At 38.7% G+C, this 27,528-nt stretch overlaps 1 protein-coding gene across 1 annotated transcript in view; it reads right to left on the bottom strand.

Moving 5' to 3' along the window:
• LOC124721697 (WD repeat-containing protein 6) overlaps positions 1-27,528 on the bottom strand; it is a 292,998-nt gene that overhangs the window by 44,564 nt on the left and 220,906 nt on the right. Inside the window, exon 13 of the mRNA XM_047246781.1 lies at positions 2,798-3,026. Within this exon, the coding sequence (XP_047102737.1) occupies positions 2,798-3,026 (229 nt within the window). The remainder of the gene's footprint in view (positions 1-2,797; positions 3,027-27,528) is intronic.

Here is a 27,528-nt window from a genome sequence, read left to right as displayed (position 1 = left end):
TTTTGGAAAAGGTGATATATTTCAGAGTGGTTGAGTATATCCAGAAATACAAGATTCTGACCCAGCAGGGCCTCTCCACTGAACATGCCATCTACCATTTCATTGACCATGTATTAAAATATCTAATTGTACCAGGATTTTTTGTGATCTGCATACAGCACTTGACTGTATAAATCACAACATCGTTTTGGAGAAGCTTAAATTTTATGGCTTTCATGTTTTATTGATAAGAAGCAAGGAGTCTCATTAGACGACTTATACAGCTCTTGCGATAAACCTTTTTCTGCAAGGGGACAAACCATCAACAGACATACAGCAGGAAGGAAATAAAATATGTAATAATGGTTGTTTGAAATTCAGAGTGTGTATACCGAACAGAATTTGAATTGACAATCACATATTATAGATCTTAGCAAATGATTGGTTCAGCAACATTTGCTCTGTATATAATTGCTCATTTTGGTAACAAAAGTTTCAAAAATTAACTTATTTTCATGCACTTACAATCATTAATGTCACATGGAATAATTTTGGGGTAATTCCTTACAAAGAGACAAAAGTATTCATGACACAGGTACATACTGTAAGAATAATATCTGGTGTCCATCCTCAAACTTCATGTAGGCAACTGTTTAAAAAAAATTAGGCATACTAACAACAGCCTCACAATATGTTTAGTCTCCTATAACGTTTCATATACAGATTCAAGCATATTTGAAAATAATAGCAGCAGTCGTAAATGTAACACTAGGAATAAATATTGTCTCCACTGTCTAAACCTTATTCTTACGCTTGCACAATAAGGAGCAAAGTATAGAGTCATAAATGTATTTGACCATCTCTCTTGTGAATTAAAGGTGCTGGCAGACAATGAAAGTTTTACAAACAAATTGAAATCATTTATACTTGACTTCTCCCTCTACTTCATAGATGCATTTCTGAGGAGACAGTGTGCATATGATCGGGTTACATGTACCAAATTTTGTTGTAAATTAAGAGAAACAAAAATTCCAGCTATGAAAACCATGTCTTATTTGTGAACCTACTAACAAAATTCCACATTGTGGGGAGTTATTGAAAACATGAGCCATGGCACATGCAAAATTCTAGACTAAATTAAATTATCCTGTAGCAGCTAACTACACTGCCCAGTCACATTAACAAACAACCTGTCAAAAGCCTAAATAATCATCTTTTGCAGTGCAAACCATTGAAAGGTGTGCAGGAAGAGTCAGTGAGGTTCTGGAAGGCACCTACGGGGATGTGGAGCCACACCAACTACAGTGCTGTGGCCAGCTGCACTAGGTTTCTTAGTTGAGGATCCATAGCGCAAAGAACCCAATCGAGGTGGTCCCACAGATTCTTGATTGTGTGTTAATCCAAGCAGTTTGGAGGCCACAGGAGTACAGTAAACCCATCCTGGTTGTGAACCACAAACATACACTTTGAGTTGTGTGACATGGTGCATTGTCCTGCTGGTATATGTCATCATGCTGAGGAAAAACAAACTGGCATACCTCTGCTGACCCACTGTGCCTTCCAGAATGACAACATCATCTAGGGAATGCCACAAAAACATTCCCCAAACCATAACGCTGCCTCCTCCAGCCTGGAGCCTTCTGTCAAGTGTCTGCAGAGTGTTTGGTTTCAGATGTTTCATGCTGTACGTGCCATCGACCATCTGTCTGATGAAGTATAAGATGCGATTCATCTGAAAAGACAACCTGTCGCCACTCAGTGGACAGCCAGGTGTGATACTGTCATGCAAATTCTGGCCTTCATCACAGATGAACAGCAGTCAGCATGGTTGCTTGAACCAGGTGCCTGCTGGGGAAGCCCTTATGCAGCAACAATCACTGAATTGTCATTGAGGAGACACTGTTCACAGTCCCTTGGTTCATCTGGGTGGTGAATTGCATAACAGCTGCACATCTATTCACCCAGACACATCTTCATATTCAGCATTCACCCTTGTCCTCTATGGACCATGGTGCACCACAGTTTCCTGTGTGCCAGTTCCGATAGCACCATTTTGCAATGCACAATCTACTTTAACCATGGTGGCACATGAATGGTTTACAAACTTAACAGTTTTGAAAATCTTCCACCCTTGGCCCAAAATCTAAAGATCAAGTCCTTTTGGACGTCAGATAAATCACTCTGTTTCCACTTTACGACAAATGCACTGTTTTCTGCATCCCCCGAAAAGCTTTATATACCCTCCACTGATAGTGCTGCCACCTGCCACTGTGAGTAGTTATTGCACATGGATGTCAAACATAAGTGGTGATCACATTAAGCAGGCTGGGCCATGTATAAGCAATATGTGCACTAAAGTACCATATGTACATGTATCGAGTTCTGCAAGACTTCTGTTTGTTTCATTAAAACACTGTTTTTTCAAAAGAACTGGACTCATCTATGGCACTTCATTTTATCTTGAATTTTGTAATGCAGCATGTTCACCAGATAATCTCAACAGATGTATCCTGAACTTGACAGCCTCAGATGCTTGTGTTTTCGGCAATAGTCAATTAATATTATTCTACACTCTTAAATAAATTTTGTTTACAATATTTCTGGTTTCAGCTGCAGTTCCTTCTTCACATATTGAAAAAAATGGCATCCTTGAAGTACTTTCAGAATTTTCATTTGAAAAGAGAGATAAAGTGAAATTTAGAGGACGGGAGGAAGGTGGGATCATCAGAAAATTATTGTAATGTAACAATAGGATAGTTTTGTCAGTCTTGTAACATAAATGATTATATCCAGCTTAATGAACTCAAAACATAGTTACCTCCAGTTCCCATCTGAACACCCTGCCAAAATAAAAGCAAATGGAACAGTGTATTCACAAGTGTCTCTTGGGGTGTGTTCGGTTTGCAAGATGCAGATGTCCATATACCGCATATCTGCCTCTGCCACAGGCTGCAGTGACTTCCAAGGTGCTTTCTTCTTACCTCCACATTTATTCAAAATATCTGAGCAAACTTCAGAGCAATACACTTGTGGCAATACAGCTTCATCTGAAAGAGAAACATGGGAGGAGATACTCAATGTTGACACTAACATAAACACGTGTGCAACCCATGTACGTGCGCGCGCGCGCGTGCGCACGCACACACACACACACACACACACACACACACACACACACACACACACACACACACACAAGGGAAGGGAGAGCTGCTGCTTGGGTGAAAGTGTTTTCTTTTAACCATGTTTTTATTAGGTCACTTTCTTGTCTCTATGTCCATTTTGCACAAATTTTGCACCTGATTTTAAACTAACTTCCCAATAGGAAATTGACCTGAAAATTTAAAAATAGTGAAGAATATTAACTTGCTTTCTTGTCAGTCTGTTTGGTATGGCTGGGGGTGGAGGTGAAAAAGTTTGGTAATACCTAACATCTCGGCTTCCCTGCAGGATTGACATGTTGTGTAATAGTATATTAATTCATTCCAGGCAGTATGTGAGTGGACATCCATGAGTGAGATGAGAAAGGGAGGAAGAGGAGTTGAATAGTGCTTTCTTGTCTGTCTGTCTGTTCCGTATAAATTTTGCAATCAATTTTAAACTAAGTTCCTGATGAGCTAAAGACCTGAAATTTTAAACATAGCTCAGAACTGGATGCCAATGCAATATTAATTCGTAAGAATGCAGAGTCTGGTGGTGGCAACACTGAGTAAAGTGTTCTCAGGTTCTAGTCATGTCAAGTGATTAAAATTACATAAGCTGTTGGTCAAGCACTCCTTGGCCATAGTCAAGTGATATGACTGCCAGTGGGTTGCTGGTACACCCCTTATATAAACTAGCTGCTGGCTGTGACATCACTGGTGCTTATGGCACTGACATATATGGGCATACATTGACTCGGTGTTCGATACGCTTGCTTCAACCACACGATTGTAGGATCCCATGCCATACTGAGCTGCCAGCCACTATCACTAATTAGGGTGTTAGCGGTGATTTTTATTTCAATAGTTTCTTTAATTACACAGTCCCAGAAACCATTAGGGCAAGCCATGATGGGCATTTCATCAAATTTTATCTGGTGAGCATTTTCTAAAGGAATCTCAGTTAAAGCAGATTCCTTATGGCAGGCTGTTCCAGCTCGTGGGCTCCGTTGTGAGCCGCGGAGCGCTCCCTGCTCCAGGGAGCCGTGTCGCTCGCTGTGTCCATTCAAGTGGGCCGGCACGTGGCACGGCTGGCTGAGGCAGGCGGCAAGGCAAGCGTTTTGATGTGCCAGCTGCGTCTTACAAGATCGACAACCTCATACTCTCAGCTGCTAAGACGTGGTGACGTGCTACACCAGGAAATATGATCTTCAGGAAATAAATAAGAAACAAATGTTTTACAAGAAATTGCACACTAAATTAATTGGGCCTCTGTAGTTTGAAATTTTCTTTTCATTGCAAGATCGGAAATATCAGGCGTCAAAGTGTTCGCAGCGTTAATGTGGAGGATGGCCTTTATTGTTGCATCCTGAAGAAGCAATCATTCCTTACTTTATAACTGTTTTCATTGCTCAGAAAAGCTGCTCACATCAAAACGTAGATCCAAACATGCACATGATCTGAGCGGCATTGTTGTGAAGTTTGGGAAATGTTTTTTTCTGTAATGAACACTACCATCGTGACAAATACAACATTTTGTAGTACCTCTCTTTCAACAAAGTTGAATTTTGCAAATCAATAATCTCCAATTGAAGTGACGATGATAAGTCATCGGTGGAAACTGAAAAAGGGGTGCTGAACACCTTAAGTTCCATTTCCAAACTAGTGAGGTCTTGGAATCATGTTTCAAACGACGTGATGAGCTGCTTTAAGTTTGCTTGGTAATCGCCGAAAGTAGTACCTTCAGGTAGTTTTAAAGAAGCAAGATGACTGAAGAACGTTAGATGTCCATTACTCATGTGCCTCTCAAATAAACGTAACTTTTCCATGAACACTTTGATCTGGTCGTGCATGTCAACTATTAGCTGCCCTTTGCCCTGCAATGACAGATTTAAATTATTCAGATGCATAGTTATGTCAGCTAGGAACGCCAGGTCTGATATCCATTTTATATCTTTCAGACAATGCATTTCTTCCCCTTTCATTTCGAGAAAAGGGGTATTTCCTCACTAATGGCAAAGAAAACATCAAGAACTTTTCCCCGACTCAGCCAACGAACTGTACTGTGGTAAGATATATCCCCATACTCCGCTTCCACATCTTTCAGGAATCCTTTGACGCCGCACAAAATTCACACACTTCACGACATCTTTCATTACGCCACATAGCTCTACTGTTTCAGCACACAAGGCCTCTTGGTGAATATAACAATGAAGAGTCAGAATGTCTTTCCCGAATTCGTCCCTGAGTTTATTTTTCAAACGAGAAGCAAAACCTTGGTGATGCCCGATCATTTGTGGTGCACCGTCTGTCGCTACACAATGGAGCTTATCCCACGGCAAATTCATATTGCCACTGATTCACAAACAGCTTCAAAAATGTCACGTCCTGTTGCGGTGTAATCGAGTGGTACCACATCCAAGAGTTCTTCAGTTACTTGCAGCTCCATGTCGACACCAAGCACAAAGACTGCAAGCTGAGCACAGTCCGATATGTCGGTGCTTTCGTCTAGCGCTAACGAAAATGCAACAAAGCTCTCCGCCTTTTTCCTGAGCTGTGTCTCTAAATCCACCGCCATGTCCAGGATTTGACGAGACATTGTTTGCTTCGACAGGCAAACCCCTTCAATTGCCTGCACCTCCCTTGGAAACAAACATTCTGCAACTGCTACCATGCACGATTTTACGAGTGGTCCCACCGAAAACGGTTTGCCACTCGTCGCAGTGATGTGAGCGACCCTGTAGCTTGCTCGAATTGCAGATTCAGTAGTGTTTTCTCCACTCTCATTCACCTGAAAATTATAAACGCATTACAGAACACGAACTATCTTGCATGTTTTGATACCCTCCGTATTACGAATCCGTTTTTAAACATACGTCTACTGGTATGTCGTTCTTAAGCCTGGCTACCAGTTCTCTGCGTACATCGCCTTCTACCTGACTGTATTTAATTCTGTATATTGTACCTCTTCATAGAATTAAATACTTTATGACATACAGAACACTGCGGTCGACCATCCCTCTCAATGAATAGAAAGGTATCCTCCAATAGAGGTACAGAGCTCCCGCGGCTAGTCATAGCTGTCATTGGGCACGGATTATTACGGCTGCATGCGGCCAGGGGCCAGTGAGTTCGCTTTCCCCCTCCACGCGGGCTCCGAGCTGCCGCAGTGAGTGCTCCGGAGCGCTCTGGCTCCCTGGAGCTCGGTTGGAACAGCCTGCCTTAGGGTATCATAGGCGATAAAACCTCTCTTGCTCCTCTCTGCATTGTTCTACAGTGTGCACTGTTTGTCCAACATGAGACTGGCTACACTTACAAGGTATCTTGTAGATTCCAGGTGTTCTGAGACCTGCTGCATCTAATATCCTTAGACACAGTGCCGTTAAAGCCTAGTTGTTTCTTTTGATACATTGACAACACATTCATCATTTGGTCTCATGGAAATGAGAAACTTGATGACTCCTTGGAACTCCTCAAAGGTATTAACAGCAACACCCAGTTCACCTTGGAAGTAGAAAACAACAAAATGTCGCCCTTTCCAAATGTCCTCATCCACAGCAAACAAAATGGATGCTTTGGTGACAGCATCTACAAAAAACCTATCCACGTCAATCCATGCTTATACACCATCAGTCATCATCACCGGGCACAGAAGTGCACTGTGTTATAAAAATTGGTGCATTATGCAAGAATGATATCAGACATTGATAACCTGTCCCATACGTTGAGTCACCTAAGCAAGATCTTCAGGAACAATGGCTGTAGTGTTGATTAAATAAATGAAGTGATTTCAAGCAAGAATCCCAATAAGACCACTGGCAAGCAGCAGGAAAAGAAACTTGCTTTTTTTGTTATTCTGAGGCTACATGTCAGGCAAGATAAGCCACCTGTTGAAACAACGCTAGATAAAATTGAATTTCAGGCATCTGACAAAAATCCGCCAATTAATGAGACCAGTTAAAGATACAGCAGGTCTCAGAACACCTGGGGTCTGCAAAATACCTTGCAAGTGTGGCCAAACAGTACGTACTGTGGAATAACACAGGAAGGAGCTAGAGAGGTTTTATTGCCTATGATACCACAGCATGCTTTACAAAACGGTCACAGATAAAATCTCATGAAAAATCTTTCACATCTCTCACTAACGGCTTCTGGGATTGTGTAGTTAAAGAATGGATCCAGCGACTGTGCGGCCACATTGAACGTTGAGTCAGCGTATGTCCATACATCGCAATGCTGCAAGCACCTGTGACATCACAGCTGGCAGCTAGTGTATATATAAGGGGGTGTACTACCAGCCCACTGGCAGTCATATCACTTGACAATGGCCAAGGAGTGTTTGGCCGAAAGCTTGTGTAACTTTAATCACTTGATGGTGCTAGAAACCTAAGAACTTTTTTTTTCAATATTAATTTTCTTTCTTGTCTGGTGTGAGGAGAATGCTTTCTGTACCACTCCAATTTCCCCCTACACCTGTTCTAGTCACATGTAATTTTCAGAAATAACAATTGCTGGTAAGCCTCTGTGTGAACTCAAATGTCTCTAATTTTTACCTTTTGCTGCTCTGGTCATGAGTGATTGACAGAAATAACAATTGCTGGTAAGCTTCTGTGTGAACTTTAATCTCTCTCATTTTTACCTTCACAGTCTTTTTACAAGATGTAAATAGGAGGAGACAATATATTGGTTGAGTCAGGTGAAGAGATACTGAAATAAACCTTTGTTGTAATCTCATCAAAATGTTTGAAGTGGACTGATGCATGTCACACACACAAGACTAAAAAGCAGAAAATAATTATTTAAATAAAAAAGAATTTTTAATACACCATATTTTTAAATTGGATTAAAAAATAAGAAATAAGGTCTCCTATACCAATACAGATTCCTAACCCCAAACATATAGCCCTGAAAATCTGTGATTGTAAATTTGCAATAGCTATGAAAATACTTGTAACAAAAACCAGGTTGTGCATGTAATACATAAATGATGCATGAGTAATTCAACTCCTTACTATTACCTGTTGCATGTGTCCCATGTTTTTCACTTTAAAACTTACAAGTATTTTCATACGTATTAAAAATTCACAATCAAAAATTTTATGTATCGGGTTAGGAATCTGTATGGGGCTAGGAGAAACTATTATATACTTTTTAGTCCAATTTAAAAATGTGGTATATTCAAAATTCATTTTCATTTAAAATATCATTGCTGATTCATTCATTTTGACGTCAGGTAAAACAACTGTGTAAATAAAGAGATGCTTGTTGTTGTTGTGGTCTCCAATCTGAACACAGGTTTCATCCAGCTCGCTCACACACACACACACACACACACACACACACACACACACACACACACACTCTCTCTCTCTCTCTGTCTCTCTCTCTCTCTCTCTCTTCCCATCAGTATTGATTTTGGTGAATGTGTGCTATCGTCCAGTCTCTTCTTCTAGTTAAGTTTTACCACAAATTTCTTTTCTCCCCAGTTCTGTTCAGTGCCTCCTTATTAATTATAAGATCTACTGATCTAATCTTCAGCATCCTTCTGTAGTGTCACATTTAAAAAAAAACTTATATTCTCTTCTTGTCTGAAATGTTATGTCATCCACTTTTGATTTCCATAAAAAGCTACACTCCAGACAAATGCTGTCAGAAAAGACTTCCTAACACTTAAATCCATATTTAATATTAACAAATTTGTTTTCTTGAGAAACACTTTTCTTACAACTGCCAATCTACGTATTATGTCCTCTCCACTTCGGCCATCATCAGTTATTTTACTGGCCAAATACCAAACTCATACACTACTTTCAGTGTCTCATTTCCTAATGCAGTTCCTTCATTGCAATTCCTCTTATAGTCTTTTTCCAAGACACTGTCCATTCCATTCAGCTGCTTTCCCATGTCCTTTTCTGTCTATAACACAATTACAACATCACTGGCAAACTTATAAACATTTTTATTCCTTTGCCCTGAACTTAAGTTCCTTCTCCAAATTTTTCTTTGGTTTCCTTCACTGCTTGCTCAGTGTATAAATTGAATAACATCAGGGATAGTGTACAAGTCTGTCTTACTCCCTTCTCAACCACTACTTCTCTTTTATGCCCCTTGACTCATAACTGCTGCCTGGTTTCTGTACAAGTTGTTAATAGCCTTTTGCTCCATGTGTTTTAGCCCTGTTACCTTCAGAATTTCAAACAGTGTGTTCCAGTCAATACTATAAAAAAAAATTTCCAAGTTTATAAATGCAACAAAATATGGTTTTGCCTTCCCTTAATCTATTGTCTTGTGTGTTTCAACATTTCTCCAGAACCCAAACTGATCTTCCCTGAGGCTGGCTTCTACAAGTTTCTCCATTCTTCTGTGTTTTGAAACAATGACTTATTAAACTGACAGTCCCGTAATATTCACACCTGCCAGCACCTGCTTTCTCTGGAATTGGAATTATTACATTTTTCTTTCAGTTTCTTGGTAGACTCTCCCAAGGATATCAGTAGTTCTGAGGGAATGTTGTGTCTCCAGGGCCTAGTTTCAACTTTGGTCTTTCAGTGCTCAGTCAGATTCTTCTTGCAGTATCATATCTCCCATCTCATCTCCAAATGGCCTGTTTCCTTTCTATAACACTGCCTTCAAGTTCATTTCCCCTGTATAGCCCCTCTAAATACTCCTTCCAACTTCCAACTTTCCCTTCTTTGCTTTTCAGGTTTTCCACCTGAGCTCTTAATATTCATATAGCAGCCTCTATTTTTTTAAAAAGTCTCTTTAATATTTCTATAGACAGTATCTGTTTTCTCCTAGTTATATAGCCTTCTATATCCTTGCACTTGTCCTCCAGCCATTCCTGCTTCGCCATTTTGCACTTGCTGCCAACTCATTTTTCAGATGTTTGTATTCCCTTTCACCTGCTTCATTTGCTACATTCTTATATATTCTCCTTTCATCAATGAAATTCAATATCTCCTGTGATAACCAAGGGCTTCTACCAAACTTTCTCTTTTTCTCTATGTGAGCCTCTGCTGTAATCACTATTTCATCTCTCAGAGTAAGCCACTCATCTTCCATTCCATCCCTTTCCCCTGTTTCAATCAATCATTGTCTAATGCTCCATCTGAAACTCTCAACAGCTAATGGTCAACCTCTAAACATGTATGTTCACATTTTCAACCTTTAGATCTTTTGCACAATATAGTGCTGTATACAATGTTTACAGTTCTTATTTCTTTCTACGAATTAAATAGGATTAAGAGGGAGGTGGGAGGGGGAAGAGATTCAAACACAAGAAAATTGTATAAATGTAACTGAATGACAAAAAATGAAAAATATATCAACAATATCATCAGGGCTTACAACTTAATGCCAGCTATGGCTCCTAATTGGTCCCATAAGGTGTTTTGGATAGACTAATAATGCTTCTCAAACAAGCTGTGTTCTATATATGTTTTTCCTGTCATCTGATGCTAGATTTTCACTGATGGGTAATTAACATCTTAAAATGCCCCCCCCCCCCCCCCCAAAAAAAAATTTCTCCAAAAATTATCACAATGAATTTGTTGGACAAGTTTATTCTTCTAGTTCTATGGTATAACAACCATAACCTGCAGAGGATTACTTCATAGAATTCCCCTTTCTCTTTCTTTTGTACAGTTTAATGTGCTACTGACAGGTAGGCTGCAAGAGAAAATGTACCAGCTTTGCCTCAACAGCAAATAGGTGGCAGAAGGCTACAGATCTCTGCAAGACACAGTAGCTACAGTATGTCTTGAACCTCTTAGCATCTTGATAGTAGATCATATTTTATCACCAAAGTATCTTCTTCAGAGGCATAAATCCTACAAAGTTCCATCACCATCCATGTCCATGATAACAGTATTACTATAATATAAGTAGTTCTTCAGAAGAGATCCCTTGTCTGCAGTGGCAGACACAGAAAAACCTCAAGGAGGGGGCACTAAAGATATCTTGAGCTACCTTTACTTTTACCATAATAAAAAGTAATCAAGTCACATGCAAAGTTTAAGAAAGTTTTATTTAAACTGATTATATACATATACAAGACAATGCCATCTTATGATATAAAAAAGTTAAAATTGTGGTTCTCTTCCTTAAATGATGAATTCTGTGTTCCTATTCTTCCTGAAAAATTGGTTAATTACATCGTCAATAGGACAATCAATGTCAGGGTGACAGTGTTCAACAGAGCCAAGCCATTAAGTTGATCCTCCTCAGCCATGTCTTTGTACACCGCAGGGTTGAAAAACTTCTTTCTATGGTAGCAATAGATGCAGGTAGACAAGCAAATATTTTGTACAGTTCTCTCATGTCAGTTGTAACATGGTCCAGTGTTGGAATGAAAACAGTTCTTTTTCAATATGTTGTAGCATCATCATTATCATCAGTTTTCCTTGTGTCTCCATCTGCCTGTAAGATGAGGAACACTCATCTTCACGTCTAACTCTTCCATAACTCCCTTTGTCTCTTCAACAATATGAGGAAAGTGGCTATCAGCATTAGCTCTCATGCTATCGTACACCTTGAGCATCGAATCTAATTTTGCTTTTGCCATCGCGATGTCCACGTTAGAGTCTTGTAAGATTTTGCTGACTGGATATGTTATGCTCATAATGTCTCTCAGTGTAAACAGAGTGATAATAAACTTTCTATTAGAGAGAGCTTGAAGGAGAATATTGGCTTTGGCAGCAGTAGTTTTATCCCTCCAACACCATATTTCTTTAAGTACTTCACAAACTGTTTCAAGATCAGCTGCGAATTGAATAACAGCGTCATGTCACTCAACTCATCTTGTTTGACAATGTGACTGTACCGAGTGTTTTAGGTGACTCTTCAATGTTGCGAACTGCTTGCTAGAGCCTGTAAAGAATGATAATACTTCTTCAATAGTACCAAGTGAGTTTCTCAAACTTGTAACTTTGCAACTGCGAGAGACAGCAAGGTTGAGCTGATGACTTTGACATGGTGCCACTTGCACATTGATGGCTCAGTTGCTTTTAATTCTGACATATTAACTAAGCAACCATCACAGCCTATACCCACACAGTTATCCAATGACAGAGAAAGGCTTTCCATTCTCCTTAGAATTGTAGTACCTAATACTTCACCAGTAACATTACGCTCTTCATCTTGACTCTCTTGAGGTTCATCATCAATGTTTCCACTACAATCATTGTCTTTATGGATGTCAACAAAACCCAAAAATCTTTCATGTAATTTGCTGTTGTTATCTACACATCTTGCAGCTAAACTCAGTTGGGCGATGTGCCCTACGTCCTTAATCTCATCGAAGATTATGCTGTAATAACGAGAATCTTTGATTCCCTCCAGTATTCTCGATAATTTCACTGTTTCACAGCATGAAATAAGTTCATTACATGTTGTTTTACTTATGTAAGTGGTGTTCACTTTAGTGGTCTCAAGGTGATGTTTTAGTTGCAAGTCTCTGGTGTCAATTCTAAATCTCTGAAGAGCTCTAAAGTTTCCCTCATTACTCACTATACTTTCATGGTCATTTTTGTTTTCTAATAGACTCCCATCATCTCTATGCTCCTGCAGAGGAATATTTTGCTTTCCATGAAGTATGATTGCTTTTATTATAGGTACAAGATAGTCTCTGTTTTCCTTAATGTTTTCCATTCTCTGTCTTGGCAATTTATTTAAGACCTCAAGTTTGTGGTTGTCTCATGTCACCAAAAATAGTTTTGCATCTGTTAATGCTTCAACATGGTACTTCAATTGAGAGTGGGTCTCAAGGTCACCATCTTTACCAGTAAGTTTGGCAAACTTCGTTAGTGGTTCAGTCACAAGTTTCTTGGCGATAATTGATTTCTTTCCTCCAACCATTTCATTATTCACAAAAATTGAATGGTTAATTCAAAGAAGTCCCTTTTTAACTTGTGAGAACACCAGCCATAGATACTGTTCAAAGTGGTTATTGTGCACTTGCTTGCATTCAAACTGTTCCCTCTTCTTGTGCTTGGAAGAAGGAAAGATATAACCTTTTTCAGGTTTCCTTGGATCTGTGAGAAGCTTCTGTTTTATATCATCAGCAATATTTCCTGATGCTAATAGATCCAAATAACTGCCAATATCTGTGGGATTAAAGAAATCAGTTGATGAACTTTGTTGTGGAAGTTTCGACAAAGTGCTAGGCTCTGCCTATACATCTGGTGGTGTTTTTGCAACTGAATAGTGACCAGAATTTTCAGATGTTTCTATTTCTCTTTTTCTTATTACATAACAATCTATTTTATTATATTGTTATGACATAGGTAAATTAGATGCCAATTATTCTCAAATAAATACTTCATTCGCACTGAAAAATGTAACACTAGTACACTTAGCACTAAAACACACATGGTCACACTCCACATATTTCTAATATCATTAAGCACAATATTGACTGAAGTCTGTGGTAATAGCCAATAATTGCAGTTTTTCACTTTTTATCACTTTCAAGTTATCGCGATGATTTTAGCTTTCAAACTGACTACCTGGCAGTGACTCTGCTTCCCTTAGATATATGGCTCAGTTGTTTTGAGAACTTTCACTGCCAGAATGTTTGCTTCCAGACTTTTATGGAGTGTGAACAAATACCTACTGTGAAAGCGCAGGCCAATATCTACCTTACGACGTACAATATAAGGGTGAGTTTCCAATGATGATGTCATTTGGCAATTTGTGTGTGTGGAACGTTTACTGCCAATTTTTTTCCTTTCTAGTGCATTCGATATAGTCTTCTAACAATATTTTTACTGAGAAATTACTATGAAATACTATTATTAATACTTCACAATCAGCTGATCTCTCTCACTCTTGACTAATCTTCACACTTGCACTTGCTAAAACTAGGACTTTTTACTTATTCATTCTTCAGTCTTAATATTTCTGCTTCTGAATGTAAACTACCTTCTCTTTTGGTGAGTAGTCCGTATTTATAACGCTACTTATCGAAGGTTCTCTGTACAAGAAAACAGTAGAATATTTGTGACTTTCATCGAACAAATCCGTGACTTTTCTTGTAGGTATGTATCAGCTATCTATGTACCAGATAGAAAGGTATGAAATACAATGACGCGGATGCGCGTGGTACGTAGGAAAGTACAGCTATTCGATAACTCAATTCAGTCGAGTCGACTGATAAAAGAAACGAATTAATAGCATGTGGGCTGACTGGTTGGGGCAACACGGGTGGCAACGTGGGGGGCCCCAAAATGGGGGGGGGGGGGGTGGGGCGGCATGCGCCCTGCGTGCTCTCCATATGTATCCACCACTGCTTGTCTGACATTATTTGCAATGATTATGTTGCCGTAATACCCTTCTTTGTCATTATGATCATGCAGCCAACTTATTCACCTACACTTTTTATTTCTTTCTATATGAAGTTGTACTTTCCACAAGCAAAAAGTTAGGTATCAGAGTACAAATTCCTCTGTAAGCTTTTGTGAATAATTAATCTGCAGTGGATGTATTTAATATAGCAGGATACTAAAGTGACATAAATTCCCACATAGTTCCAAATCTTAAAGGTATGCAACTGCTTGAAACACCAGATAAAATGATCTTATCAATACAAAAGCAAAGACAGCTTCATCAGACATTTAAGTGAAGTCAAAGCCTTGTTGACAAACAATATATTCGATACCTCATCCAGAAACGCACCCTCTCGAAACCTGGCAAGCAAGCTACACCGCGATGCAGAGCGCCTCCCTTGCAGAGTGTGCCACTTGAGTTTGCTAAACATCTCCGTAACGCTATCACGGTTACCACGTAACCCTGTGACAAAACACGCCGCTCTTCTTTGGATCTTCTCTATCTCCTCCGTCAACCCGATCTGGTACGGATCCCACACTGATGAGCAATACTCAAGTATAGGTCGAATGTAAGCCACCTCCTTTGTTGATGGACTACATTTTCTAAGGAATCTCCCAATGAATCTCAACCTGGTACCCACCTTACCAACATTTAATTTTATATGATCATTCCACTTCAAATCGTTCCGCACGCATACTCCCAGATATTTTACAGAAGTAACTACTACCAGTGTTTGTTCCACTATCATATAATCATACAATAAATGATCCTTCCTTCTATGTATTCGCAATACATTACATTTGTCTATGTTAAGGGTCAGTTGCCACTCCCTGCACCAAGAGCCTATCCACTGCAGATCTTCCTGCATTTCGCTACAATTTTCTAATGCTGCAACTTCTCTGTATACTACAGTGTCATCCGCGAAAAGCCGCATGGAACTTCCGACACTAACTACTAGGTCATTTATATATATTGCGAAAAGCAATGGTCCCATAACACTCCCCTGTGGCACGCCAGAGGTTACTTTAATGTCTGTAGACGTCTCTCCATTGATAACAACATGCTGTGTTCTTTTTGCTAAAAACTCTTCAATCCAGCCACACAGCTGGTCTGGTATTCCGTAGGCTCTTACTTTGTTTACCATGCGACAGTGCAGAACTGTATCGAATGCCTTCCGGAAGTCAAGGAAAATAGCATCTACCTGGGAGCCTGTATCTAATATTTTCTGGGTCTCATGAACAAATAAAGCGAGTTGGGTCTCACACGATCGCTGTTTCCGGAATCCATGTTAATTCCTACAGAGTAGATTCTGGGTTTCCAAATATGACATGATACGCGAGCAAAAAACATGTTCTAAAATTCTACAACAGATTGACGTCAGAGATATAGGTCTATAGTTTTGTGCATCTGCTCGACGACCCTTCTTCCAATCATTTGGAACCTTCCATTCCTCTAGAGACTTGCGGTACACGACTGTTAGAAGGGGGGCAAGTTCTTTCGCGTACTCTGTGTAGAATCGAATTGGTATCCCGTCACATCCAGTGGACTTTCCTCTGTTGAGTGATTCCAGTTGCTTTTCTATTCCTTGGACACGTATTTCGATGTCAGCCATTTTTTCGTTCGTGCGAGGATTTAGAGAAGGAACTGCAGTGCTGTCTTCCTCTCTGAAACAGCTTTGGAAAAAGGTGTTTAGTATTTCAGCTTTACGCGTGTCATCCTCTGTTTCAATGCCATCATCATCCCGGAGTGTCTGGATATGCTGTTTCGAGCCACTTACTGATTTAACATAAGACCAGAACTTCCTAGGATTTTCTGTCAAGTTGGTACATAGAATTTTACTTTTGAATTCACTGAACGCTTCACGCATAGCCCTCCTTATGCTAACTTTGACATCGTTTAGTTTCTGTTTGTCTGAGAGGTTTTTGGCTGCGTTTACACTTGGAGTGTAGCTCTCTTTGCTTTTGCAGTAGTTTCCTAACTTTGTTGTTGAACCACGGTGGGTTTTTCCCGTCCCTCACAGTTTTACTCAGCACGTAGCTGTCTAAAACGCATTTTACGATTGCCTTGAACTTTTTCCATAAACACTCAACATTGTCAGTGTCGGAACAGAAATTTTCGTTTTGATCTGTTAGGTAGTCTGAAATCTGCCTTCTATTACTCTTGCTAAACAGATAAGCCTTCCTCCCTTTTTTTATATTCCTATTCTGCACTTTTCAGCAGGTGATATTCTTGATCATAGAGTGTTTACCAGAGTTTTCTGCACAATGCATGAAACAGGATTTCTTTCAAGTCCCCATTTTTTCCTAAAAATATAGCTCAACAACCTGTGGTCAAAGAGCAGTAGATCACTGAAATGTTGCAGTGTAGACCTACTTCCAGCACATGGCAACTATCTGCATATATCAATGCCCGACAAACACATGAATGACCAACATTACATGTGGATGTCTTAAACTCATTTCACATACAGCTTGTCCACAATCTCTGTAATGACAACAATGCCACATGACTTGAATTTTGTCACTGGTTAAATGACTATCATCATTTGTTTTCATTAACACTATTCACTGATGAAGCCACATTTACATGGAATGGAGCCAACAATACATTTAATAATCATAGATGGTCGCAAGTAAATTGACACACTACAGTGGAAACCAATTTCCAAGTTTATTTTTTGATCAATGTTTGGTGTTCATAAGCAATAACAAGTTGATAGGTCCAATCATTTTAGAAGAGTGAATGATCGGACTGAATTACTTGCACTGTTTGGAAAATTCATTTGTTTCACATCTTGAGGAAGTTCCTTTGACTGTGCAGACTGCAATGTACTAGCAGCATGATGGAACCACTTCACAATTTACCAGATGTGTGAGGGAACATCTCAACTGCATTTACCCTAATCACTGGCTTGGTCATGGTAGTGCAATTAACAAGACACAAGATTGCCAGAACTTAAGCCATCAGATCTTTTCTTGTTTTATAGGGTTGGATGAAGGCTGAGGTGTACAAAGGAAATATGAATATGTGGGATGAACTGTTTGGTTGAATCATAGATGCAGCTGTCCTCATTAGGGAACATGCAGAGGTCCTCAGATAAGCAACACAACATATTCTTCCAAGAATGCACACATGTACTGAAGTTGAAACTGGGATATTTAAACATTTATTGTGAAGTGTACAACAGCTGCAATGTGACACGTACAAGAATACCTAAAGGTGAATGTGTTAAAAATTTGTAGTTTTCAACTGATACTTTGTAAAACATATATATTTACTAATTGTTGTATATGTGTAAACCTGAAAATTTATTGGATAACACAGAAAATACATAACAATGACCATTAAATGTGTTGTATCTCAAAAACCGTTCAGAATATGGTATACATCCATGTCAAGTTTATTTCTGTTTATTCCTGAATACTGACCATTACTCCTGGGACATCCTATATAGTAAGGTAACAAGGCCAGAAATATGTAGCAGAATGCAAGACAACCAGCATAAGGTGCAGGGTTTGGTAGGTCACCCTGAATGTAAATAAAGGTAACATATTGTGTGTAAATGGGAGAATAGATCCATTAGCATTTAATTACACTATTTTTGATAAGTTATTATAAAGAGTAAAACTGTAATTTACCTCAGAGTGACCTTTTGGAGCAAGCTAAAGCGAAATGACCACATTACACCTGTGTTATGAAAAGCAGATGCCAGGCTGACATTTGCTGGAAAGTATTTAAGAAATGTTATTTATCGTAAAAGTAAAAGGCTTATGAAGCAGTTGTCTGCTTGACTCCTAAACATTCTTTGTCAGTCTTGGACCCTAACCAAATTGGATTAATAGAAGAGAGAGGGATATGAAGAGGGTCCAATAAAGAGCAGACTGTTTCATGGCAGGTTATTTTAGTAAGTGTGACAGTGTTATGGAAATGTAAGTGTGACAGCATTATGGAAATGCTCAACAAATTAAAGTGGCAGATCTTACAAGAGAGATTTTGAGCATCATGGACAGAACTACTATCAACATTCTGAGTGTACACTTCCTGAAGAATCGGGAAATATATTACTTCCTTCCACACATGTCATGATCATGACAAGAAAATCACAGAAATTAGAGCTCATAAGGAATCTTATGGATGGTAGTTGTTCTACTGTGCCATTCGCAAATGGAACAGGGCAGAGTAAGAGTAAGATATTTCCAAATATGTTGTGTGTGTAGAGCACATAGTAGTTCCACATAGTTCTGGCATGAATATAAGTTGAAATATAACATGTGGAACTTAGAAGCTGGTGTTACTTCATATTGCAGTTGGCAAGATACTGCAATATAGAGTGGAGTTCCTGTAGGATAGAGCCCACTGTTTGGTTAAAAGGATTGTACACACACAGGTGAGACCACATGGTTTATGAAGTAATGTACAAGCAGGCAGATGCAATGAGAGGGGGTGGGCTGAAGCATCATGGAGGGCCCAAGTCTCTCAAGGGTTCAGATCCCCCAGGGTGCTCAATTGGCAAATATTAGATAGCTATTGTAAAATAAATTTTGTATTGTATTGGTTTTTGGAACATTCCCAAAACTGGAAACATTGATCAGTCAAAAGAGATTAAACACATTTCGAACATCATCAACTTTCTACTCACCATCCAAGAAGCAAGAAATACTGTAACAATGAGCCCACAAGCACCTTGCCTTAGGTCACAACCTAAGATACACAAAAATGGGACCCCATCAGGCCTATAGTGAACTGCAGGGACAGCCCAACATTCAAACTCAGCAAAATGCTCTTCAAAGTTCTCAAAGAAGCATACACATTCAATAATGAGACAACACTTAAAAACACAACAGAATTTACACATGTCAAAAACATAGAAGTACCTGATGGAGCCACACTTGCCTCATTTGACATAAAAAACCTTTATTCCTCTGTGCTAATAGATCCCACACTACAGATAATCAATGCCAACCTACAAAAGCACAAAAAATCACTTCAACTCACATTACTGAACTAATGGACCTGCTTGAATTCACACTTTCACACAACTACTTTAAAGTTAACCGTAAAATCTACATACAAATAGATGGTATGGCAATGGGCTCGAATCTTTCTGGATTGCTAGCTGAAATATTTATACGTAACTTAGAAGACAAAATCCTTAATTCCAATCATCACCTCCTCAAAAATATCATCTACTACTACAGATATGTAGATGATACCATCATTTTAATCAAAGGCACTAAAGATGACATCAGTAAGTTGAACCAGTTATTCAACTCCCATGAAAACATAAAATTTCACAGTTGAACACCAAACAGATGACAGAATAAATTTCTTAGACATTACCATTAGAAATTTGAAATTTATCAGAAGCCTAACACAACACATACTACAATCCACAACTCCTCTTGTCACCCCACAGTCCACAAAATTGCAGCATTCTGGTACATGAGCAATAGAGCTATCCAATTACCACTCTCTGAAGACAAATGTGATCAAGAAATTGAAATAATAAAACAAACAGCTATTGCAAATGGTTATAACAGCTCAATAGTAGACACTCTAAAACACTCAATAATGGCAAAGCAATCACAACACAAAAAAAAAAAACAAAAAGAAAATAACATCTTCCATACAATCCTCTTTCTAGGTAACATTTCATATCATACTGCCAATGTCTTCAAACGAAAAGGCATAAGCATATCGTTTACCACAGACAACAAGTTTGGACTGAAGTTACTCCACAGCATCAGCACACGAAACCCTCTTCATCACACAGATGTGTACAAAATTGAATGTTTGGACTGTGACTGCTTCTACATAGGCCAGACAGGCAGATCATTTGAGATTAGATTCAAAGAACTAAAGCACTAAAAAACAAAAAATACCACACATCAGCAATAGCCACCCACCTGCATGAAACAAAACACCATGTCAACAACACAAGTATCAGCATCCTACACATCCAACCAAAAGGCAGGAAACTAGACATCCTTGAAACACTCCAAATATACAAGCACCAAGCCAAACAACCTGAATCCATCTTAAGTGACAAAAATGACAATATTTACACACAAACACACACACACACACACACACACACACACACACACACACACACACACACACACACACCTCATACATTTGACAGGGTGTTTAATATAAAATATCTATGTATTCGGTTTCCTGATGGGAACTGGAGGTAACCATGTTTTGAGTTCATACAGTCACTCTTTCCACCCTCTTCCTCCATCTCATTTCTCTTTCTCTTCCTCCTCCTCTTCCTCTTCCTCCCCCTCTGCCTGTAGCCTTTCATATCTAAATATGAATAACAACCAAAATTGTTATTTGTGTATAATTTTACCACTGTAGCCAATATGATTTATATACCACCTGAAGTATTTATTCCAAAGAATGTATTCAACACCTCAAACAACACCTCCACATCCTTTAAAAAATTTATTCTGTAATAATGTTGTTAGGACGTATATTCTTTGGACTTTGTGACAATGTTTGATTGAAACTGGGGAAAGGGGTGGAATGGAATGTTTTCTCTTCTGCTATATGATCCATTCACCCAATAGACACTGATGCCATATTTGTTTACAAAATATGACAGTATACATGTGATGTGTTACGACTGTGAAAGGAACCTGTGACCACTGGAGGTACTTCATTTTACTTATTTTATGTTTACTGTTAGATACACATTTAATTTTTTTGTCAAAAGAAACCCAAAACCATGTTCTGAAATAGTGTTTTGTTTCTTCACTAGACAGTGCCACAAGTTCCTCCAAAAAATCATAACACACACAAATGTCATATTAACAAATGTAAATCCACCTGATGATGGAGGTTTAAACCTTTGAAATGCATTATGGAGATAAATTAACAGTAACTGGTAACAGTGAACTTGTGTTTCATTTAATATTGATCAGTCATCAGTTCATAATAGAGGTCAGTGTTGCTAAGTCACTGATATCACACAGACTCCCATATGGAGGACATAGTAATAGGCATCCCTCATGTAGAGAAGTAACTAAAAGAGTTGGAAAAAGACACGTCACCAGTTCCAGATGGAGCCCCAATTCAGTTTTATGAATAGTATTGCATGACATTGGCCCCTTACTTAGCTTGCATTTATCGCAATTCTTTCACCCAAGGCAAAGTTTCTAGGCACTGGAAACAAGCACAAGTAACTCCTGTATGTAAGAAGGGTAAAAGAATGGATTTGCAAAATTATAGACCAATATTGTTAACATCAGTTTGCTGCAAAGTTGTAACATAGTCTCAGCTAGAATATAATAAATTTCCATTAGACTGAAAATCTTCTGTCCACAGATCAGCATCATTTTAGAAACCATCACTCACGTGAAACTCAGCTCACCCTTTTCTTACACAATATTCTGTGAACTATGGATGAAGGACAAAATCAAATTCCATATTCCTAGATTTCCAAAAAGCGTTTGGCACAGTGCCCCACACAAGACTGCTAAGAAAAGGTACCAGTATACAGAATAGGTTCACAGATATGTGAGGAGCTTCAGACTTCTTAAATAATAGAACCTAGTATATTTTCCTCAACAGTGTGCATTCATCAGAGACAAGGGTGTTGTCAGGAGTGGTAGGACCACTCTTATTCTCTGTACACATAAATGATCTGACAGATAGTATGAACAGCAATTTGTGGCTGTTTGCTGATGATGCTGGGTTGTGCTGGGGCATTGTCATTATGTGACTGTAAGTGGCTGCAAGATTAGTCAGACAAAATTTCTAGCTCATGTGATGAATGACAACTAGCTCTAAATGTAGAAAAATGTAAAATAATGCAGATAAGTAGAGAAAACAGTCCTGTAATGTTTGAATACAGTGTTGATAGTATGTTGCTTGACACAGTCATGTTGATTAAATATCTAGGCATAATACTGCAAAGCGATGTAACGATTGTAGTTGGGAAGGTGGTTAGTCAACTTTGATTTATTGGGAGAATTTCAGGAAAGTGTGTTTCATCTGTAACGGAGAAATGTATAGAACACTAGTGCAATCCATTCTCGAGTACTGCTCAAGTGTTTGGGATCCCTACCTCGTCAGATTAAAGGATGACATGAAAGCCATTCAGAGATGGGCTGCTAGATTTGTTACTGGTGGGTTTGATAAACATGTAAGTATTATGGAGATGCTTTGCGAACTCAAATGGGAATGAAACTTCCTGGCAGATTAAAACTGTGTGCCGGACCAAGACTCAAACTCGCGACCTTTCGAGTCTCGGTCCGTCACACAGTTTTAATCTGCCAGGAAGTTTCATATCAGCACACACTCTGCTGCAGAGTGAAAATCTCATTCTCAAATGGGAATGCCTGGAGGGTAGGCATCATTCTTTTCAAAGAACACTTCTGAGAAAATTTAGAGAACTGGTGTTTAAAGCTGACTGCAGAATGATTCTACTGCCACAAATGTACATTTTTATGTAAGGACCACATAGATAAGGTAAGAGTAACTATAGCTCTTGTGGAGGCATACAGTCATTCATTTTTCACTCACTCTATTTGTGAGAGGAACAGAAACTAGAAACTAGTAGCGGTACAAGGTACCCTTGGTCACACACCACATGCTGGCTTGTGGTGTATGCATGTAGATGTAGATTATTATAGTTACATCTCCACCAACATAAGAGTGCACATGGCAGTTCACCCTTATTTTGGCTATTTTACGAACGAATAAAAGAATGTGTGCACAGCTATAGGGCACAGATATGTTATTAGCTCACTAATGGCGTATGTGTCACGTGAATGTCTTTTGGGATTGTTATTAGATGAGCAATGCTTGCTTTACTTTGTTTCTAATAACCTACTATTTGAAAGCAATGGAAATGTTTATAAAAACATTTTGTTCAGAAATTGCAAATTTTAGCACCACCGATATGGCAAGTTGAATTTTTGCCTGTTGTCTTTCAAAAATTGCTTAATAAGACTAAAAAGCCAGTAAATTTTTCCCTCCCTATGTCAGGGCGTATAACCAGACAAGGAAAAAAAAATCTACCAGGTGAAAACACACTTTTTCTGTGTTAAGTGACAGTATATTTTCTGTTGGAACTGTAAAACTTATCAATCCTTTGGCTGGTTACGATTTTATACACAAGCATAGAATTTCCCTGCACTTTAGAAAACGAAATTCAGGGGGGAAAATACATATTTTGAAAAGGTCTTTGATTTGCAATATTAATGCTGCATGTTTTCTTATTATGAAGGTATAAATTTGAATTCCACCAAACACCGCATGTTACTTTCTGAAGCATTGAAATTGAGACTGAGATGCACTTTTGTAACCAAGTCATAGCTTATGTCATGTGATGACAGCAGATATTCAGAGCATAGGACACGTGATGATGTCAGCCAATACCAACATCACTGCTCAATAGCGCGAACACACAAACAGAAAAAGTTAATATTTTAAATTAATATACATAGTGTTGCTACAAGAAAAGCAAAGCTTTCACATATAATATTGGTCTCTAATGTTAATAAGCTGCAAGAGAAGCTAAGCTTTCACATATAAAGTTGATCTTTTCTGTGCATGTTCACTTTACGATATATCACACAAACGTGCCAGTAAAATTTTTAATAATGACTAAATGTCTGATTTATGGGCTCAAAATTCTTCTAAATGGCTCATCATCAAAGAGATGATTTTAAATGAGAGTCAAATGCTCTGTGATTTAAGAAATTCATTGCATATTCTCACACGTAGTTCAACCGGCATAAAAGGAAATTTACTTTGAAAGCAACACTTTTCAAACCACCATTCACAATACTTTCCCGCAACCTGTTAGAAATAGATTCATTTCAGCAGTTTCCAGAGAGCACCAGATAACAGGCACCACCGTGCTTGTGCAGCTACGATGATGTTGGAAGCCCGTATGTTCATACGTGTAGAACGTTAAAAGATCTTACATTAAGTCATAAAAGAAACAAGACATCTGGGGATACTCCAAGAGCATCGGAATTTTGTGAACAATACTAAAATGTGCACATTTAAAGTGCATACTTAAAGTGCACATTTGTATGTCCAGATCCTCAATAAAGTAGGCCTCAAACTGATGTTAAGTTTTGCAGTGTGGTTTTTGGGATGCAAATTTTCTTGGAGTACCAGTACTGTATTATCTCATGTTTGGTCACGGGTTTAGTTATCCTGCGATTATTCTCCAGTTAGGCATTGTTACATGTTCATGCAAAAAGTTTTCCACTCTGCTTCCAGAATAGAACTTAAGCAGCTGCTAGCTGGGGACTGTACAACTGGCCCTTACTAGTGTAGCAATCTGGCCAAAAATTTTCTGTCAAAATTTCATTTTCCTGGCTACACCAAGAAGATAATATGTAGTCTTTCTTTACCTGTTATTCCTGTTAGTTGTTTATTTCCACTTTCGTAGTCTGAATCTATGGATTTCACTACTAATTATAGCAACGCTGCTCATTTGCAAATATAATCAATCATATAATCACACAGTGCTTGGCATTCATCCGTTCGGCTTTACTCCACAAAGGTCATATAGCCCTGTCCCCTTTTGTCTGCAGGAAAGTTTCCTAGATGCAATGAGGATTCCCCTGACAGAGACATCATGTACACTATGCACACATTCAAAAATCAACTTGTGATTCATTCAGAAAACTACTTAGAATGCTTTCTCTGAGAATTACTTTGAACAATTAGTTCATGAGCCCACACGAATTGTAAATGGTTGCGAAAACACACTTGACCTCTTAGCCACAAATAATCTTAATCTAACAGAGAGCGTCATGACAGATACAGGGGTTAGTGAACACTAGGTCTTTGTAGTGAGGTTTAAAACCATATCAACCAAAACCACTAAAAATAAATGCAAAATATATCTATTTAAGACAGCAGGATGTAGAGGCGTATATCACTAGGGGTAAGATAGATACTGCCTACAGGAAAATTAAAGAGACCTTTGTAGAAAAGAGAACTAATTCCCACAGCATCACCCGACTTAATTCGACTACATTCCATTATCCTTATTTTGCTTTTGTTGATGTTCATCTTATATCCTCCTTTGAAGACACTGTCCATTCCATTCAACTGCTTTTCCAAGTCCTTTGCTCTCTCTGCCAGAATTACAATGTCATCAGTGAACCTCAAAATTTTTATTTCTTCTCCATGGATTTTAATACCTAATCTGAATTTTTCTTTTTTTTCCTTTACTGCTTGCTCAATATACAGATTGAATTCCATTAGAACTACTGATAGCCTTGGGAGAGCCAGGCCTAACAAAACTCTACCATCTGGTGAGGAAGATGTATAAGATAGGCAAAATACCCTCAGACTTCAAGAAGAATATAATAATTCCAATCCCAAAGAAGGCAGGTGTTGACAGATGTGGAAATTACTGAACTATCAGTTTAATAAGCCATGGCTGGAAAATACTAACACGAATTCTTTACAGACGAATGGAATAACTGGTAGAAGCCGACTTTGGGGAAGATCAGTTTGGATTCCGTAGAAATGTTGGAACATGTGAGGCAATACTGACTCTACGACTTACCTTAGAAAATAGATTAAGGAAAGGTAAACCTATGTTTCTAGCATTTGTAGACTTAGAGAAAGCTTTTGACAATGTTTATTGGAATACTCTCTTTCCAATTCTGAAGGTGGCAGGGGTAAAATACAGGGAGCGAAAGGCTATTTACAATTTGTACAGAAACCAGATGGCAGTTATGGGTCGAGGGGCCCAAAAGGGAAGCAGTGGTTGGGAAGGTAGTAACACAGGGTTGTAGCCTATCCCCAATGTTATTCAATCTGTATATTGAGCAAATAGTAAAGCAAACAAAAGAAAAATTCAGAGTTGGAATTAAAATCCATGGAGAAGATATAAAAACTTTGAGGTTCACCGATGACATTGTAATTCTGTCAGAGACAGCAAAGGACTTGGAAGCGCAGCTGAACGGAATGGACAGTGTCTTCAAAGGAGGATATAAGATGAACATCAACAAAAGCAAACTGTGAATAATGGAATGTAGTCGAATTAAATAGGGTGATGCTGCGGGAATTAGATTAGGAAATGAGATGCCTAAAGTAGTAAATGAGTTTTGCTATTTGGGGAGCAAAATTAGTGGTGATGGTCGAAGTAGAGAGGATATCAAATGTAGACTGGCAATGGCAAGGTAAGCATTTCTGAAGAAGAGAAATTTGTTAACATCGAGTATGGATTTAAGTGTCAGGAAGTCGTTTCTGAAAGTATTTGTATGGAGTGCAGCCATGTATGGAAGTGAAACACGGACAGTAACTAGTTTGGACAAGAAGAGAATCGAAGCTTTTGAAATGTGGTGCTACAGAAGAATGCTGAAGATTAGATGGGTAGATCACATAACTAATGAGGAGGTATTGAATAGAATTGGGGAGAAGAGTAATTTGTGGCACAACTTGACTATAAGAAGGGATCGGTTGGTAGGTCATATTCTGAGGCATCAAGGGATCACCAATTTCATATTGGAGGGCAGCATGGAGCGTAAAAATCGTAGAGAGAGACCAAGAGGCGAATACACTAAACAGATTCAGAAGGATGTAGGTTGCAGTAGTTACTGGGAGATGAAGAAGTTTGCACAGGATAGAGTAGCATGAAGAGCTGCATCAAACCAGACTCCGGACTGAAGACAACAACAACAACAACAACAACAACAACAACAACATTTTGTATCAGATCTCATACTGTGATGTACAAACTACTGCATGGACAGGAGCGAGCAGATTTTGCAGTTGGATGATCTTCCCCATTTAAAATGTGCTCTGATCATGTCACCTGATGCTGAATGCAGCTTTCCAACTTACAAAATCTAGTTGGTTAGTAACTGATGATCCTTCAAATTCAACAGCCTGAGAGTAACACTGCAATAGGTTCACTCAACTAAAGGTACCATGACCAATCACGACCATTTGCAGATGCTCTACTGCGCATGTGCAATTTCGTGATCATCATTGTCATCGAGACAGCTCTGTGTTGCGCTAATGCATATTGAATGTGTTTCGTTGTTTGGTTACCTTTAGCACTAGTTGACTCCTTTTATCTCTTTTGTGTTTT

The sequence above is a fragment of the Schistocerca piceifrons genome, chromosome X (assembly GCF_021461385.2).
Source record: "Schistocerca piceifrons isolate TAMUIC-IGC-003096 chromosome X, iqSchPice1.1, whole genome shotgun sequence".
NCBI classification, from domain to species: domain Eukaryota; kingdom Metazoa; phylum Arthropoda; class Insecta; order Orthoptera; family Acrididae; genus Schistocerca; species Schistocerca piceifrons.
Note: the sequence above shows the minus strand (reverse complement) of the source record. Positions and strands in the feature narration are given on the sequence as shown.